This window comes from Megalops cyprinoides, chromosome 2, assembly GCF_013368585.1.
Source record: "Megalops cyprinoides isolate fMegCyp1 chromosome 2, fMegCyp1.pri, whole genome shotgun sequence".
NCBI lineage: Eukaryota > Metazoa > Chordata > Actinopteri > Elopiformes > Megalopidae > Megalops > Megalops cyprinoides.
Genome location: NC_050584.1, coordinates 23,521,510 through 23,540,755, shown reverse-complemented (window position 1 = coordinate 23,540,755; position 19,246 = coordinate 23,521,510). Strand labels below are relative to the sequence as shown.

Sequence of the window (19,246 nt, the reverse complement as noted above, 5' to 3'; positions counted from 1 at the left end):
CCATAATTCCAGCACATGTGACATTTCTCATCATGACAAATAGTCTCTCAAAGAAGCCACCAGTCCATTTGACCTGGTAGCTATAGCAGCGTTCACCTTTTATGTAATAGCATGAGTGTGATGTACACTTTGTACACTTGATGTACACGTCTTTTTGAACTGTCAGTGATTTCAGCTTGGCGGGGTTTTTTTTTACTGGAGCAGGGGTGTGAGCTGCAGCTGGTTTGAGCCTGATCTGAGCCCCGTCATCCAGTGAAAGGTCAGCTAAAGGTCACGGCCCTCTTAGTTTGCCGCTGGTGGGCGACCTTTGCTGGTGCAGGGAGACGGAGCTAATCGGGTGGAGCTGTCCAGCCAGGGTGCCTCAGTAAATATCCAGCCGTATAAATGGGTAACATGCTGAAATAACTGTAACCTGTGATGTTACAGTTACAGATGTGTGACGGTGAGCAGCCGTCAAAGAGAAGCACAAATGCCACCATCCCAGAAGGTGGAGTCGATTAACATCATCTCACATTCTTGTCCTGCTTGAGTTAGCTGTGCCGTCAGATTGGGAAGTCCTAAATGACAACCCCACAGCAGTGTGAAAGGGTGGCAGTGACCGGTCGCCACGGTTTTTGTAAGAAAAGCGTAACTCAGGTTATGTCCACAGAGCTGGTGCCCTGTTGCACTGCGCTCACTTGTGTGGAAGGAGATCAGAGATGAAGTTTGGCGTGTTCCGTAATCTCTTCGGAGCAGAATACAGATCCTTACTTCCTTTTAACAGCTGGCCCTTACGCAACTGAAAACTTCATGTTGGCTCAATGTTCCCCCCCCCCCCTCCCCTTTTCGCAGTCCAAAAGGATGCTCATAAGCCTCTCTCTCTTCTCTTAGGTAACCGCATCATGTTAGGTAAGATGCAGCGCTGCACTGAACATGAGCCTGCAGTGGTTCTCTCCAGACTCTTGCGTAACGGCCACGTCACGGTCTGCAGCGACGCTGATAAATTTGCGAGTTTGTTGCCTCTCAGGGCAGGAGCCAGCGCCTCTGCCGAACGCGCAGACGGGTCACACATTCTGTCCCTTTTTAGCGTTAGTGGTGCTTTCTGAGTGCTGTTACCAACTCCATTTCATTATAAAAAAAAACCCCACGTTTTGGAAGCTTCTTAGCAACCTTTTAGCATTTCGTTTTCTGAGCTGCCTCTCTTATCCAGAGTGAATTACATAATTTGTAGTTGGTACATGTTATCCATTTATACAGCTGGATATGTACTTCAACACTAATGGGCCACCTGGGACTCTGAGAGGCAGCCTTTGGGTTATGAGCCCTGCCCCTTAGCATTTGGTCACACTGCTGCTTTTAATCTTAAATCTCTTAGAGCACAAATACATTTCTTATGCACACACTGTTTTGTAGATGTTTAAGTAATGGAATAGCACCTGTCCAGAAAACATGCTGTAACTGTCCCTGATAGTATGCTGTTTTCATATATCGTGTGAAAATTAATGGTTCATTTGCAGATTAACAAAGAGCATTTTGCGTCATACCTGTAAGGTTTTATTAGTAATCACTTGGTTAATCCCAAAGCTAAATCACGCCGGGGCTCAGCTCAGAAGAATCCCACCTTTTTGGCCACGAAACAAACCTGATGCTTTTAGCAGTGACGTCTGCAAATCACTGAAGTAATTCATTAGAATTTGAGACTACTGCTGCTTTCAATCACATGCACACTTTTTTAGTTTCCAGGGATATTCCATCCAGCTTAGATAAAAGTAATTCAGTGCTTGAGCTTCCATTCATGTCTTTAATAGAACCCTCAGGCTAAGATGTGTCAATGCAGTTCAATACCAGGAACATTAGGGAACTTTCGAGTTCACATATCGATCCGTGACATCACTCCTGTGCCCTGTATTGGATCGCTGATGTAGGCATGTGCGGAACGCGCCCCTCGCGATCAGTTGTTCTGATTAGTCAGGCTATGGTGACTGGCTGTTTTCTTCCCCCAGCGTGAGTCACCTGGCCCACAGGGGACACCTTAAGCTTTACAACTCAATATGAGGCGCGGGCGGAAATAATGAAGCAGAGATATGAAAGATTCCCTCGCCTCTTTGTCAGTGGAAGGAACGCTCGTTTGTGACACGGTCGCGGTCCCAGGTTTCTCCTGATAGCTGAAACAACATCCCCCCATGCACAGAGGCAAGTGCTGCTCTGGGTCGGCACCGCCTCTAATTGGCCCAGAGCTGTGGCTCGGGAGGCCCAATCGTACGAAGCCGTCCCCCCCCAAAACATTTTAACAGCTGATAGGTTGGGCATGGCTGACTTGAAAAATCCTCTGCCAGGTTGCCTTGGCATGTTCATACATCACAGCGGGTCTTTGGTTGATACCGTAAGGCCTGAAACACTCTCTAAAACTTGGTAATTTAAAACAAATACCCTGTACTCCTCTGTCAAGTAACTTTTGCTTGTACTGCATATGCTGTGGCCAGCACAGACATTCTTTCCCTTGCTTAGTGGTGATAACGTCTTTGTTTTTGGGCTAGCTGTTTTGTATATTCAACCCAAGTTATTGCTTAGTAGTTATGAATTTTAATGAAATATAAAAAAATATACAGACAGCTGCATTGCTAACATACAGAATTTCTTAGAATAGACAGAGCTGTATACCGTGGAGCATAAACTCACTCTGTATTTCTTGGTAAGATTGGTCTTACAGTAAATTTCAAGTACTCTGCCTTCCTTCCTCAACCACAGAGGTACTAAATTAAGTTCAAGCCCAGGAGGTGTAGCGTGTTGTTGTTGTTCTGCTTCCTGTGGACTTCCCCTTGTTTATATAAATGTCTCTGTGTGACGTCTCCAGGCTCTGTGATGATCAAGATTATGTTAGTGTTGCCGTGTCCTGGGTGACGCAGGTTGCTCAGTAATAGGACTCTGTCTCCTGTCTTAGACTCGGTGGGGGGACATGTCACCTTTTGTGCCTTTCTCTTTTGTGGGCTCTGCAAAGATGAGGGCTGCGATCTGGCTGGGCAGCAGAATCAGTGCATTTCCTCCAGTGCTTGATGGTGTGCTACTGCCACAGTAGCTGCAGGCCTGCGCTGTTCTCCGCTCGAGAGATGTCCTACCTCCTCGTCCCTGTCTGTCATCACAGTGGCCACCTCTGCTGCTTTCTGTAGCCCTTCCACAAGTTCCCTGCTGTCACGCTCTGGAGTCAGAGGGAGGGGTGGCAGGGGGGAGGATATGGACAAGACAGAGCAAGGGGGACTTCTGCTGTAAAGAACTGCAGAGCCCTCATTCGGTCCAGTCTAATTTAAAGCACAGCGGCTTTCACAAAAGCGCGGTGTCATGAGAGTGTGTTTTACACGGCGCGCCTTCACTGCTTTAATTGACTCCCTGCCCTGATTGTTAATTGCGCTGTTTGATCTCCGTTCTCGCAGCGGAAGCTCCTGGCGGAGAACAGGCAGAGCTCAGGCCCGGAGGTGTTTGCACCAAACACGGTTCAAACATGGTTTATATTACAGTCTGCGGTCAATTTTAGCGTTAGTGTGCCCCTCCATGCAATCAGGGAATGTTCATTTCAGGTTGAGTGTTGCATTTAGTATTGAAAGCAGGGCTGACTGTAGTTTTATTAAAGCTATCCCTTTCAATCCCAGCATTCATAGCAGCCAGGTGTAACTCGCTGAGTACAATACAGATCATGCCAGTGTGGGTAGGGAGTGTCATAGAATTAGCCCATTAGCCAGAATGCAATAATAATAACTGGGTCTGTCGTTGCTTATCTGCTTAGGATATTCCGCAGTGTTTTGGTTGATCATCCCCTCTGAGCCCTCTCTTGTTATTGGGGTATTAGTGTCACCGTTTGGACTCAACTGACATTGTCAGCCAAAATTAAAACAACCTCGTCCCAATTATTTGCCAGTCAGAGGGAATAGTCCTCACTCCTCAGTTTGCCACATGCATTTTGTTGATCTATGCTCCCACAGCTCAGTGCTGCATGCAGTCCCCACCGTGGTGATCGAGTGTGATGACGACAAAGAGAACATGCCCAACGAGTCCGACTACGAGGACCTTCCCAGCATGTACAAGGACGAAGAGGAGGAGGAGGACGAGGAAGAGGAGGAAGAGGAAGAGGATGATGACGACTCACTATTCACGAGTAAGCTTCGCTGGCACCTGCTCGAGCTTTGAGCACTTCATGTTCATCCAAGACGTTCTCAAGGCACAGATGTCCCATTGCCCTTAAATGCACTGTGTGTTTCAATAATAATGATTCAGACTTCTACATTACATTACATCACATTATTGGCATTTGGCAAATGCTCTTATCCAGAGCGATTTACATAGGTTACAGTTTTATTCATTTGTACAGCTGCATATTAACTGAAGCAGTTGTGGGTAAGGTACCTTGCCCAAGGGTACAGCGGCAGTGCCCCCACAGGAAATCGAACCAGCAACCTGTCGTTTACGAGCCCTCCTTTTTTTTATTTTTATTTTAAACTGTTATGGACACTGTTTATCCCATGCTGCCGTTCCCATGGCGGCTTGGGGCAGAGGGTCTGCCTCAGACGCACTGATGCTCAGCCACTGGCAAGTTGTAGATTTAGTTCTCCAATTCGCTCTAATGGTTCCCTCATTCCAGTGGAGGGAGGATTAATCACGTCGCTCTCCTCTGAATCCCCGCCAGAGTCCACTTTCCCCTACACCGAGCTAAAAGTCCTCTCTCTCCCGTCTCCGGTTCTGCGGCTCTAGGGCTGTTTCTCGCCCTACATACAACCCCCCTCCCCCCCCCCCATCTGTTACTTACATGTTTACTGCAAGTGCCCTTGACACACAGTGAAAACATAAGAATGCGATTGGCTACCGCTGCAAATTAGCATCAACGAAACCTTATAATTTTGCAAAGGAATTGCGCAATACTGATAAACGAAGCCATTGTCACGGAGTGTTTATGATGTGTTTATATGGAAATAAAGCCAGTCAGTCGAACCGGAGCTCATGCTGACTTACGCAGCAGCTGCTACGATGCTAAGCAGATGGTCACCTACTCTTTCATCAACCAGTTATAGCCCAGTGTCATACTTATTTGGCTGTTGTTAATTTGTCGCAACCATTTCAGTTTGAAAAACGCCTGTTGGTACAAGAGTGGCAAGAGGCCTGGACACATGGCCTCTGTGTCACTCTCGTATCTGTGTGACAGAAAAGGGCGCATGTCAGATTAAAAAAAACGCGTTTGTACGAGTCATTTGCCAGAAGGCCTTAATTGTTTACCAGTGATCCAGAATGGTTTGCATTGTGTATTCCGCGGACTTGTTTCATGCATAATTCATAATTCATCACTTGAAAATATGCCAATCCCACTGGAAATGTATTTTGTTTGCGAGGAAGCGTTTATCAGCGAGACGCAGTGGTGTGTTTATAATCATCGCTAATGGACCTCTTTCTGGCAGCCAACTGAGCCCTTTGAAGTAGTCTTGTTAGATCGAGGAGCGAAGTTTTTAATTTCAAAAAAATGTTTTAGTGCTTGTTTTAGATACTGAATAATCTTCATTCTTTACGAAGTTTATGTAAAAATGTTGACTTACCATTCACTGGAATCACATATTTATGTTATGAAATGAAAGCCTGTATTTATTATTTTTGAATCGTGGCTGGTGCAGTCTGTGGTAATGTCTGTCCTCAAAGTCTAAGAAATGATGTATCACTTTCATATGGCCTCAATTTAAGACATTTTACATGTTATAAATGAACATAATTTTTCTTTAAACAACAGCACGCAATACTTAGCAGGCATCAGGGAATCTTGCGTCTGAAATCATTATTTATTGGATGGCAGACTTGTTCAGCTGTTTTACATTCCCCACTGCTGTAATGAAATTGCTAGCATTCAGTGTGTGCTTTAATTCGATAGAGATGTTCAAAGTAACTGATGATGTGTTGAAGCCTTTTTCAATATATATTAAAGGGTAATGCAGGTGTCTGTGGCTATAAGTGATGGAACCTTAACGATGATCCCATTTCCTCTGTCTCAGAGCTATAATGAGCCTGAGAAATGGGAGAGCTCTTCACAGCCACACGAGTTATCAATGAATCAGTCACTTTATCAAAATGTGTTTGTTAGAGGGCGTTTTTATTGGCTCGTCACAAAGAGCTGAACTGATTGTGTTTTCTTGCCAGAATCTAAAAAAGAAAACAAAGCCCAGACACTGTTCCCTGGCCCTAGGAAAAAGGCTGGAAAAACAGTGAAAGAGGGAACCAGCAGTGGAGTAGAAACACAGGAAGGCTTGTAAATAAAACATCAGCTTGCTGCTTAAGTGCAGGAAGTGTTTTTGCTGTAGGGATGGCTCTTGGTGGGGCTCTGGTGGTCTATGGATAATGGCCTCCCAGCAGTGACTGAGGCGCTCATGACATCGTTTTTCCAACACAACGACGATCTGGGCTCCTCCAAAAAAACAGACAGCGTTGTGCTTACTTGGGATGTAGACTGCAGACATTTTGAAGGGTGTGTAGGAAGGGCTGTTGGGAGCAGTGATGTCAGTCAGCATGGGCATACTGGGACAAAGAATGTTTAGCAAGGGCCCTCTGGAGGGCAGTAGTGGTAGTTACTATGACACTGGCACAGAGGATATTTAGGAATGACCCTTGAGTGCAGTGGTGTTAGTCAGCATTGGCACACTGTTTTAGGATGTTTAGGAAAGGCCCATGAGGGCAGTGCTGTTAGCCAGTATGACAGTGGTACAGAGGATGTTTAGGAAGGGCCCTTGGGGGTAGTGCAGTAGTGCTAATCACCATGGTGATGGTGGTCCAATCCAGGCACGCTGGCGCTGAAGGTCTTGAGGAAGGACTCCCTGGCCATCAAGCTGAGCAACAGGCCAACGAAGCGCGAGCTAGAGGAGAAGAACATCATCCCCATGCAGACGGACGAGGAGCGGCTGGAGTCCAGGCAGCAGATCGGCACCAAGCTCACGCGGTAAGAGTCCTCCCAGCCTCTACCGCCTGCTCCTTCTTCATCCACCGCTCCTTCCATCTCCCGTGTCAATTCTCTCCCCCCTCTCTGTGACCTTCTCTCTCCTTCTCGGTGTATCTGTTGCTCTCTCTAGTGTTATCTCTCAGTCCTGTCTTTCTCTCGCCCCTTTGCTTTTTCTCCTTTTTCCTCTTCTTGCTCTCCCTCCTTTGCTCATTGACCTTCCTTTCACTCCCTTTCTCTCTCACTCCCACTCACTCACTCTCTCTCGTCTCTCTCTCCCCTTCACTTTTCCTCCCTTTCCCTCTTCTTGCTCTCCCTCCTTTGCTCATTGACCCCCCTTTTACTCGTTCTCTCTCTCACTCCCTCTCAGATGTGAGGGAGAGACCCGGGCACACAGGTACCGTAGAATACCTTCCGCCCCCAGTGGATTGTGGGAGGTTCGCTGCTAGACAGGCCTCCTCCTAGGCGTTTTCTCACAGTGTTCCCACAGGCAACACAGCGCGGTGTGGCACAGCCAAGCTTTGAAAGCAGGGGTTTGTTTTTTCAGTTTTTTTCAGTGCGAACTGGAAAGACTGATGTGGCGTAAGCCTTTTACCAGAACCCATTCCAGCCGCCTTTCCCCAGCGGGGAACGTCAGAGCGTTATCTACTGCTCCCCAGAGCCGTCATCTCCGGGGACGCGAACGCCAGATTTAAATATGATGTGGTTTTCCGCAGTTCGCTCCCGACGTGACCCGGCTACTGAAGAGAGAAAATGATGGATGTAACCTCATAATGGCAGAGGGGAGGGGGAAAAAAATGAAAGGCGTTTTGTCACCGCGGGCCAGCAGGGCCAGGCACTTTACTGTACGTTTGTAGATAAACCGCTGAGGCAAGGAGAGAACAGAGGAAATCAAATTTCTTGATTCTGTTTTTAGCTCCTTGTGAAAACAGAGTGTACATTTTAGCCTACATATATGAGACCTGAAAAGGTCTGCACACAGTGTCTGAAAAAACCCATGACACATTATTTCTTGTTTAATCTGGCTGTGGGGAAAAAAAAATAATTGCATTTATATTTATTCCCAAATTGATGGCCATTTGCACAGAATGGACTCCTTCGTCATCTTGGTAAGAGCATTACTGAAAATGGAGCTGACCTAATTTCAGGGCTGCATCAGAACCCAGCTTGCCAGAAATGTAGTGATACGGTCAAGCCTGGAATGCAGACGCATAATTTGCGCTCTCTTGAATGGGTGAAGCATTCTCTCCCCCCCCAACCCCCCCCCCCCCATCTCTCCCCCCCCACCCCCCTTTCTACCTCTCTCTCTCTCTTTCTCTCAACCCCCGCTTTGATCATGTTTTCTTCCTTCAGCTCATCATCTCCACTCTCTCTCTTGCTCACCTCTCTCTCTCTCTCTCCTCAGTGTCTCGGGCGCTCTGAATCACCCAGTATGTGTAAAATACCAGCTGTGCTGTCATCACATTTATGGAAAGTGTGTAAAGGCTGCTTGGTTGTGCTTGGATATGTCAAGAAATTAAGAGAGAAAGCCCTCAAAGACAATTTGTCCTCAACCTCAAGTACCCCCTCTGGAGTTATTACTTGAGTTGTTCCTGGCATGCATGAATCAGCACAATCAATACAATCAATCTATAATTGGTCTTTTCTCAGCTGTCTGTGATCAGATAACATTTACAATGCAGGAAATTTTAGTGTTATTGTCGTTGTTCTTTAAGCCCTCATTATAGAAGGCATTCCAGATTGTAGTTGTGGAGAATGTGTTTCAGCGTGGGTGGAAGAGTGGCCCCCGCCCTTTTGTTGAAACCATCCTTGAGGCAGATCCGCTGAGGGGTCCCCCAGGCCCGGTGTAGAGCAGGTGCTTTTGATATTACGCTTGGCGTGAAAACAGGGCTGTAAAGTTTAGTCATTTATTTTTCACACCGTTCCTCCCTGACAGCCCAGGTGAGCCGTTCCTGGCAGAGATGTATAGCAGAAGCGGGAAGGGGCTGAGGGCTGCAGGGAATACACACACGTGTTTGGGGAAACACACACACACACACACTCAGAGAAACACAATCAGAAAAACACAGAGTCAGAAAAAGAGACAGACTCACACAAACACCCCCCCGCACACATTCAGAGAAACACACACTCACAAACACCCACACACACATTTTCAGAGATACACAGACAGACTTACACAAAAACCAACACATGCATTCAGAGAAGCACACACCCAAACAAACAGAGAACACACACAAATAGCCACCATGTAGGGAAATTTTGATTTAACACTTGAAAGTGTGACTCAAGTTGGCTTGAACATTCCTTTGTTTTTCCATTTCAAACATTGTCCTGAAACCTAGAACCAGACTGAATATGAATGCCATTGGGGGAGGGGGTGTTTCCCTCCATTCCAGTGCTGCGAGACCCAGCAAAGCTTCTGCTCGGAATTGCATAATTCACCTTTCTTCCGATATACCAGAGCCTCTTTTATACAACACACCGTATGGACAATGAAAGTGAATTGAACGTGTCAGATGTTCATGTTCATGTGTGTGTATGTGAGAGAGAAAGAGACAGAGAGAGAAACTTGAGTTAACTGGCGGATGCATTTGAGGCATTAAAACCTGCATCACTCACATCACATCACAGTCACCTTGGCTCAGTGGGAAAAGGCCTGTCATTCTGTCCGCTCTCTCGCTCATCCAGCGACATCAGGCAAGAGCTCCGCTCTTCGAGTTGGCAGGAGAAGTGGCCCTCAGTGGCCAGGGCTCCGTCTGAGCGAGGGAGAGAGCCTGACGCGCTCCGAATTCCCAAGCTTGCGGCTCTTCGCTGGACTCTTAACCTCCGCACAGAGGGGAGCGTCCAGAGTCCAAATCTGCAAGGTCATGAGCTTGAAAACGAGGCTGAAAAGAGTGGTGTGACTGCCGTGCTAATCCACCTGGACAGGCACCATGGAGCGGAAGGGAAGAGCATGCTGATGTTGTTCAGACATCAGTCCCATTATCGTTTTGATGGCGATATTTCAGAATCAGGGGGTCCCCGAAGATCATAGTCAACACAGTGAGTGAGCCACATCAGAGGGGTGACATCGCTGCTATGGCAGTGGATTATGGGTAAAAGAAAACGATTTGTACACCAATGAGGTGACATCTCTGTTATTGCAGTGGATTATGGGCAAACGAGAACACCATTTGTGCACTGCTTAGGTGACATATGTAATTGCACTGGATTGTGGGTAAAAAAGAACATCATTTGCTTCCCCCTCAAAGCGGTTTGTTCCATCTAGACATACCTTTACGTTACAAGTTACATGCATTCAATTTATGTTTTATCCCCAAATATGATACATTGCAGACATGCTGATGTTGAGTTTAGGCAGAGTGTACAGAGGCCAGCCGGGATGGCAGCGTATTAAAATGAAAACAAGGCCCTTGGCTTTTCCTCGCTCCCCTCTCCTGTCAGAGTAAATGGGCAGAGAGGCCTTATTTCACTCTTCCATCTCGGAAGTGCTGATGGAGGCCCCGAGTGCGCTCTCCGAGGTCCCGCTCTGGCATCCTGCTCACACGCCGCCCCCCCGAGGGGCCGCTGAAAGAGGCGAAATCGGGGCCTCCGCTGTCATCCCCGAGCTTCGCCTCCATCTCTCCTGCTGTAAGCGTGTGCCGAATGACAGTTGCATTGCACGCTGGGAGACAAGGAGCAAAAGATGGGGTCTGACAGCCTCTCATCTCCTGCCGTGGCACTCCTGACACGCAGTCGCTCAGCTTGCAGCGTATGGACTTTGATGTATTTGATGAAGACATAGACCCTTTTTGTGTGCACTAAAGAGATTCAGTAACAAAGCATGTAGTGATTCAGCAGTGAAGCAAGTAATGAAGGTCAGGTCTATATACTTACACAGTACATACAACATTCTTGAACAACACATGTTGTACTCCCATTTTAAACAGTAAATGCATTAAACGTTAAATGCTTTCACCATAGGCATTAAATGACCTTAAATGACCTTAAATAACCTTAAGCATAACAGAAACACATACAACTCATGTATAATGTTTATATAACATTTATATAACGTCTATAAGACGTTTCCATTGGGCGTAAAAGGGGAACTGGAAAAGAACGTGATGTTTGCAATGACACAGGCGCTCTGAGCCCGCGGTGCGGCGGCGTTGCCATCGCCACGTGCGTGTTTGCGCCGAGGAAGGAAATGACGGGGGCCCGGCTGACGCGGCGTGCGGAAAACCCGAGCGCTGGTTTCCCCCCGCCCCTCCGCCCTCCCTCCCTCCCTCCCTCCCTCCTTTACAGGGCAGGAGCATGGGCGCAGAGCAGATCGAGGTGTCTCTCGGCTGAAGGCTCCGTGCCGAAATGGTGCACAAGCTGATACTGTTGCGCGTTCTATTCTGCAGGAGGTTGAGCCAGCGGCCCACCGCCGAGGAGCTGGAGCAGAGGAACATCCTCAAACGTGAGTACCTCCCGACGCCGCCAGCCCTGTACCGTTACCTCCTGTTAGGGAAGCAAGATGAGCTCAACACCGTTATGTCCCGTTGCATGAGTGAGCGTGAGCATGTACTGTTGTATCGCCTGTTAGGGGAGCAATGGTCAGTTGGTATTGTTACATCTCGCATTACAGGAGTGAGCATGACTCTGTACTGTTAGCTCCTGTGATGAGAGTGAGTACGACTCCATGCTGCTGTATTTCCTGTTACGGGAGTTAGCATTACTCCCTACTGTTATATCTCCCGTTACGGGGGTGAGTTTGACTCTGTACTGTTACAATTCCTGTGATGGGAGTGAGTATGACCCCGTACTCTTATCTCCTGTAAAGGGAGTGAATATGACTCAATGCTGTTATCCCCCATTACGGGAACAAGCATGACTCTGTTTCTCGTTTAACAGCAGATCATTGTCTGTCTATTTCTGTAAACCAATTTGTTGACGTAGGTTAGCAACACAGACACAAACAGAAGTGTTTAATGTATACAGAATGCAGGGTGGTTTTGTGTTATGAAAGTGTATCCAGTTTGCAAAATGTACAGTTAAGCTAAAATATGCATTTAAGTGTTAAGTCACAGGTCTCAGGCTTATTTTCTGATATGTATCGCCCTGAGGTGCTTTTCCAGTCAGTCGCACCACAGCGTTTCAGCATCCTGCCGCTATCAGGCAGACAGCTGTTTGCCCCCGCATAAACAAGTAGCACCCCAGATGTTAACCTCAAGGTGTTCTCAGCCCGGATCCACAGCGCCAAAGACGCTTCCATAGCGCCTTGTCTCGCAAAAGATGAGGAAATTATTTCGTGTTTTGGAGATGTTCTGCGTGCAGAAATCACACTTTGAGCAATTCACAGGGCACCATCTGTGGTTATTTTTTTTTTCCTCGCTGGGCGTGAAAGTGGGAGATGAAGAGAAGAGAAGGGTGTGTGGCCTGATCTAGTGTTTCCCCCACGTAAGTCCTTTTTCTTATAGAAGGCTGCAGCTGTGCTCACATTTTGTCAAGAAACGCAATGGGAACCCCCCTCAACCTCCCCCCAAAAAATCCCAGACCCGCTACAGTGAGGAGTTTCATAAACCCATGATTCCCTGTTCACAATGAACGCTCACTTTGCTGGTGCCTCATTAGTCGAGAGCTCCTTCATCTGATGGCATGCGACACATTTCGACACAAGGCCACAGAATTTGGAGTGCCGTCACTCTGACTGTCCAGAGCCAGCCCTTTGGGTCCTTTAAGCTGCCCTGATCTGGACCCCGGCTACAAGGAACATCTCACCCCACTGTTCTAGTGCCCATTTCAGCATTACCCGCGTCTGTCCTTCTGTGAGGGGTTCCCCCAGGGTAACGGCAAAGGATCTGGTCTCCCTGGAGGCGCAAAGGCAAAAATAAACGGCTCTGTGAAACCAGATGCGATGGCCGAGCCCCAACAGAACCAGTATGCGATGCCGGATTTTTTAACTCAGACTCCCTGTGTATTGGTGTCAGTCTTGCCCCGTTGCTCTTAATTTAGAGCAGATCCCTCGAACCTCAGGGCATCCTCATCTAATAATTAAATTGTACCTTGTCCAACAACCCACCCGAGGGGCTCTCGTGCTAATACCGTTTAGCACCAGCGGCCTCGATAGCAAGTTAGGCTCGCTTGCCCCTAGAAGCTGTTTTTCCCCCCTTTTGTATAGTTTTAAATTTAACTTAATGAGTCGCTCCTCTGTTAATGAACACGTCCTTAGAGTATCGCTGCGCACCATATGCGCGCTGAGGAGGGCGTCTGCGAGCCGTCGAGCGCGCTGCGCGGATTTAGCGATGCAAATGAGCCTGCGAAGACAGCCGCGCTCATCAGCGACTTAATACAAGTGAGCGCAGGATGGTGGAGAAGCGTGCGCTTTGGAGATTAATGAGGCGTGTGTCGAGGAGTTGGTCATGGGTGCATTTTTTCGGAGCACTGAGGGTGCCCTCCGCACCCCTTGAAGCTCTGAGACCGCGACCCCTGATTGAGAGGATCCGAGTAACCCTTCCTCCCCTGTCTTTGCTCCACAGCGAGGAACGAGCAGGAGGAGCAGGAGGAGAAGAGAGAGATCAAAAGGAGGCTGACCCGAAAGGTAGGGGGGTGGTGCCGGGGGCGAGGGGGGGTGGTGCCGGGGGTGGGGCCGAGGCGGGGGTGGAGGTGGACAGTGAGGCATACTGCCCAAACTGCTGGTACTGCAGTGTAGAGCTTCAGTACATGAGCTCATACGCCTGAGGTTCCGGGTAGGGCAGTACTCACTTTGTCCTTTAGCAAGGTACCAGCTGTCTAAATGGGCGATATATAATAATGCAGGCTGTGTACGCTGCCCTATATAAGCCCATCTGCTCAGCAATTAAATAATGTAGAAATGATAATACATGACGGCAGCTTCAGTCTCAGGTTCTTTGTCAACCAGCTGTTTGGGTTTCATAACAGTCTGAGTTTCCACAAATTATAGATCCATCAAAGTGAGGCTGTTCAAACACAGAACAAAGTCCTGGTAGGTTTAGTGATTATGCAGTCCAAAGTAAGTAGCACGGTTAAAACGCAGACTGACCAAGGCTGTGTCAGCCCGAATGCACCACATTTTGTGATGAAACCCAAATCCTTCCGTGCATTTCTGACGTACGCTGACAATGCTGCTGCACAGCTGAAATTACACTGGATCACTAAAGAGCAACTCAAGGATCTTTCCTTACAGCGTGTTTTTTCAGCATGTCCGTGAGTGACTGCCTTTACACTGAGCAAACACGCTGTCAGAGGAATTCAGCATGTGATCAGAGCTGATCTTTCCTCTAAAACCACTTGGTTAAAACGCGACCTTTGGCTATAGGCTACAGAGATAGGCCTGTAATCTGGATTTATATATTGAAACGTCTCTCATTTCCACATTTGATTGGGCCAGTCACTCCCTGTAGCAAAAATGTCCACCCCCACCCGTTTTATCTTTCGAAGACGAGCAGGGAGCAGGGCTGCCCGAGACCGTAATGGTGATGAAAATTGAAATTGAAAATTATCCGTTTACAGGGAAACTGCCCGGAGGTGTCTTCTAAACCAGAAGATGTTGGTCTTGTTTTCAGGCTCTGTGCTGTTAATTTTTTGCAGATTCTCTGATCTATATAGAGTGTGTATCAGCTAAGGTGAGCACAGTAAATGGGATAAGCCAGCCAAATGATTTTAACAGTGGTGAGTCTGTGCTTTGCGCTCAGGTTAATGCAATGAGCCTAGTTGGGGAATTGTGATATATATTTTTTTTAATTAATTTTTTTCTCCAACTCCCTGTTACAACTTTGAGCTGATGACCACAGAGAGGCTGATGTCAGATGATTTTAACATTGGTGAATCGGCGCTGCGTTCTCGCAACCAGTTCTCTCTCGGTCCAGTGCTTTGCAGTTAGTTTAGCTCAGTGAGGGGGCTTTTTTTTCCTCCTCATTACCACTGCAGGCTGATGACCACAGAGAGGCTTCTGTCAGTATGAAGCGGTCCCTTACCATGACCCAGCAGCACAATTGTCACCTCTAATTGGAGCACAGGAGTACCGCGGGTCTGCGTTGGCCAGCTTGTGTAATGTCTGCAGAGGCTCTGCGAGCCTGTTCGCACCCGGGCCAGTAGCTGCAGAGAGCGCGGCCCTGACAGAGGCAGCAGGCCTGGCACGAAAAGAAGAACCAGGCATGGTTAGGAGCAGGTCCAAGCTTCACTATAAAAGGGAGCTTTTAGAGAGGGTGACATCACAGGCAGAATACTGTAGGTTTATAACAAAAGGAAGGTGAGAGAAAAGAGGTCGTGTTTGCGTCAGTGCGCTCGTAACCCCCCGGGTGAGAGCGAGTGGGTACACTCGTTCGCAGCTTAGTGACTCACAAGCTGCAGGGTAGCGTTTTTGTCCACAAATGCATTAATAATAATGGATTACACTTACAGTGTGCTTTTCATGAACCCAAAGGCGCTGTACAGAGTGACCGAAGGAAATGAGACATACGCAGGCTAAAGAACAGGTGACAGGAAGAGACCGGTGATGCAGACGCCGAGCATGTGGTGCTGGGATGGAACAGGGTGATTGCCGTGGCTGATCGGGAGGCAGTGTAGCATAACGATAAGAAGCGGGGCTTGTAGCTGGAAGGTTGCCGGTTCGATTCCCCACTGGGGTGCTGCTGCTGTACCCTTGGGCAAGGTACTTAACCCAGGATTGCCTCAGTAAATATCCAGCTGTGTAAATGGGTAAAACTGTAACCTATGTAAGTCACTCTGGATAAGATGATAGCGATGTAATGTAATGATTGATAAGCTGAGAGACTCTTGTCATGGTTTCCACGTTGGCGGGAATTGAGGAGGGGCTAATGGGAGTCCTGCGTTTCTGTCACTCCAGCTGAGCCAGAGGCCCACGGTGGAGGAGCTGCGGGAGGCCAAGATCCTGATCCGCTTCAGCGACTATGTGGAGGTGGCCGACGCCCAGGACTACGACCGGCGGGCCGACAAGCCCTGGACTCGCCTCACGGCGGCCGACAAGGTGAGCCGTGCCTGAGGGCGGGCGGGCGGGGGGGGGGGGGGGTCGCCCAGCCGGGGGGATTAATACAGAAAGACTGCCACATACAATACAAGAACCGATCTCCCTATTTGTCTGACAGTTGGCTGTGTATCTTTCAAAATTTTATGAAAATAGTGAATAGTAAAATTAACATTGTACTTACTGGCAAATCTTCATTAAATGTGCTTAATAGTGAGGATCCCAATAATGCAGCTCCTGGCTAAGGTGTGTGCGCTGATATGACATCTGCAGGTGTGTGGCTGCAGTTCACAAGTAACATAAAAAGATCATAAAACAGAGAATGAAAATGTTAGAAGGAGGTCATGTTGAATTAAATCACAGCTTAGCTAAAGGTGGCCAAAATATACAACTCCTGTCCACTTTGCGTTGCCAGACACAGTGTTAGGTGGCCCAGATCGCACTTCTCTGCTGTGAGGTTCCTCACGTTGTGACACAGGCAGGTTTTACTCCGGTCGGTGAGGAGACGGAGGCAGGTTGGGTCTGAGTAGTCCAGGTGTGCTGGCTCTACAGTAGCAGCTCATAGTGTAGCCGTTTCCCAGCCAAAGTCACAGATTTCTAAGTGCTTGGAAGCTCGTTAGTGCATGTTGAGTGATGATAAGGCTGTTGCTCCGGGTGAGAGGACTGTTGGCTCCTTCCATTCAATCCCATTTCACATTGGCTCTTTAGTTCAATTTATTACAGTGCGTGTTCTTCATCAGACGAATACACACAAATGTAGAGCTGGGGTCCTGGTTATGAGCTAACTTGGAACTCATGCCTAGCGAAATCTGAGCTCAGCGTGCATTAATATGATTTTGTGTAATCACTGTCATCCGAGAGCCATTTAAAACGGGGCTCACGGCTCTGGTTTCCGGCCTCCCGGGTTTCATGTGATAAGGCGCACCTTGGTGTATCGGCGTCACTCCATGGTAGAGAACAGACTCTACACCGGGGGATTAAGAAACGGGAGCTGCCATGGCCAGCCACTGCCGTTTAGCTCGGTCATCAAACTGGGCCATGCAGTATTTGCGATCAGCCAATTAAGGGCCGCGGAGGTCGCCGGCGGAGTTTGGCAGCCGGGGCGCCCATCGGCCGAGCTGAAATGCTTATCAGCTCGCAGCACAAACGAGATCCGCCTCTCCCGCGGCCACGGCCAAACGCCTCGACTGCCGCGTCGGCACAAACCGGGCCCTCTCTCCCCCCCCCGAATTTCAGCGCAAGACTCTTCCTCCTTTTCTCCTCCACCTGCCAAAAGTTGGTGTGAGGCCTCCACCCTGTGGGACAGCCTGCCTTCCGTTCGCGACTTGAGCGGGATCTGAAGCACGGTGGCCGCAGCTCCTTTTGCCAGCTGGACGGACGCCTCTTTGTCTCTCCTGCTCGCAGCAGAACAGGATTATTACAATAATTCTCTTTTCCATTTTTGTTTTTTCTCCCCCCTCTTTTCCTAAGGCCGCTGTGCTTCTTCCGTTCGTTCTCTCGGCAGAAGCGTAAACATCTGCGAGCGAGCATACAGTGCTCTGTTTTTGGTCCCTCGGGACACCGTTTGGCTCTCCTTTTGTGACGTGTTGATGCCGTTACGCCAGAGCTTTGGACGCTGAACCCCTACGGTTAAAAATAAGAATCCTGGGAGAAAAAAACCTAAGTTTTTGTCCTCACACCTATCCTACAACTGCCCACTTTGTAAAACACAACAAACACCGCCACAGGACACGGGCTGCTGACCAGTTGGGTCAGATTATTTCCCCAAGTTCTGAAATGAGGTCTGGATGTTGCGGTCTGCTGCATCTTGTAGACACTGTGAATTGTACACCATCAACATGGCATCTGAACCATACAAATTAGGTAGCCAGTCAGTTGTGCTGTCATGGCTTCTGCAGCCACCTCTCACAGCATATTTGCCATTGGCCAGAGATTTCTGGAGGGAATAAGCGGCAATTTTTTTTTTCCTTTTTTCTGTAAATTGACCCTCACAGATATAGCCGTTCTTGTGGGGGTTTATGTCAGCCCCAAATGAGGTGGCAGTGATTTTAAATGATGCTCAATCAGTACATTACATTACATTATCATCATTTAGCAGACACTCTTATCCAGAGTGACTTGCATAGGGTGCAATTTTTACACGTCATTCATTTACACAGCCAGATATTTACTAAGGCAATTCCAGGTTAAGTACCTTGCCCAAGGGTACAGCAACCGTGCCACAGCGGGGAACTGAGACGGCGACCTTTCAGATACAAGCCCTGCTCCTTACCACTGTGATACACTGCAGCTCCCAATCAGTATTCAGTCTCATCAGACTGATTGAATCAATCATTCAGTAACCCTGCCACGTGGATTCTGACCTGCCTTTCTTCCGGGGTCTTGTCAGGTCAGAGAGGCTGCTTTGAATGCAATCCAGGACCTTGGCAGGTAAATGCGAAGGCGAAAAGGGCTAGGTGTGAATAATGCATGACCTTAGAGGGAGCTGAAGCAAGGTGAGCTTCGGCATCGATCTGCTTCGGCGGAGCATCCCACATCATCCTGCCCTCACCCTGTGTCCCTGTTCACCCCCCCCACAGGCAGCCATACGGAAGGAGCTCAACGAGTTTAAAAGCACTGAGATGGAGGTACATGAGTCGAGTCGTCATCTAACCAGGTGAGACAAGTCAAGAGGGAGCATCTCTGTACAAGCTAACATTTCACTGTCTCATTGAGCTCACCTTACATTATTACATTCATTTAGCAAATGCTCTTATCCAGAACAACTTTCTACACAATAGAAGATAAGTTGAATGAGCAAGTGTCAGACCAGGCTAACAACACTCCCAGACCAGTGAGTGTGAGCATAATACTATAAAAAGCCTTCCCTGAGTTAAATTGTGCAACCTGACTAGCCAAGTATACTACCATACATCAGTTACATTACATTAAATTCATTTCAGTTTGCTATTATTATTACTACACCTACTACTCCTACTCCTACTCCTACTCCACTCTCCTGCCAGTTAAAATTCTATCCCTTTACACAGTCATATGTTATTTTAAAGAATCTTTTTCCATTACTGTAAAAACAGTGTGTTGGCCTATTTTCCAGCCATTTCTAAGACTTACTGAATAGGATACCAGTGTGTTAGTGTGTTTAATTCTTCATCTCGCATACAGTAGGAGAGCATGGCCAGCACATACGTTGTGTGGATTTCTGTTATCTTATAAAACTGTATGATCTAAGCAACCTTTCCCATTTTGTGTGTGTTTTTCAGGTTTCACAGACCATAGAACTCTACTGTAATATGAGCCTGCCACATGGCCTGCCCCCCCCCCCCCCCCCCCCCAAACAC

At 48.0% G+C, this 19,246-nt stretch overlaps 1 protein-coding gene across 5 annotated transcripts in view; it reads left to right on the top strand.

The window, feature by feature from the left end:
* phactr1 (phosphatase and actin regulator 1) overlaps positions 1-19,246 on the top strand; it is a 91,864-nt gene extending 72,618 nt beyond the window's left edge. For all 5 annotated transcript variants that reach the window (XM_036521954.1, XM_036521958.1, XM_036521956.1 and 2 more), the window contains 7 exons: positions 3,954-4,126; positions 6,781-6,937; positions 11,326-11,381; positions 13,441-13,502; positions 15,771-15,911; positions 18,488-18,564; positions 19,169-19,246. In XM_036521954.1, coding sequence (XP_036377847.1) covers positions 3,954-4,126; positions 6,781-6,937; positions 11,326-11,381; positions 13,441-13,502; positions 15,771-15,911; positions 18,488-18,564; positions 19,169-19,184 — 682 coding nt within the window. In that variant the 3' untranslated portion in view covers positions 19,185-19,246. The remainder of the gene's footprint in view (positions 1-3,953; positions 4,127-6,780; positions 6,938-11,325; positions 11,382-13,440; positions 13,503-15,770; positions 15,912-18,487; positions 18,565-19,168) is intronic.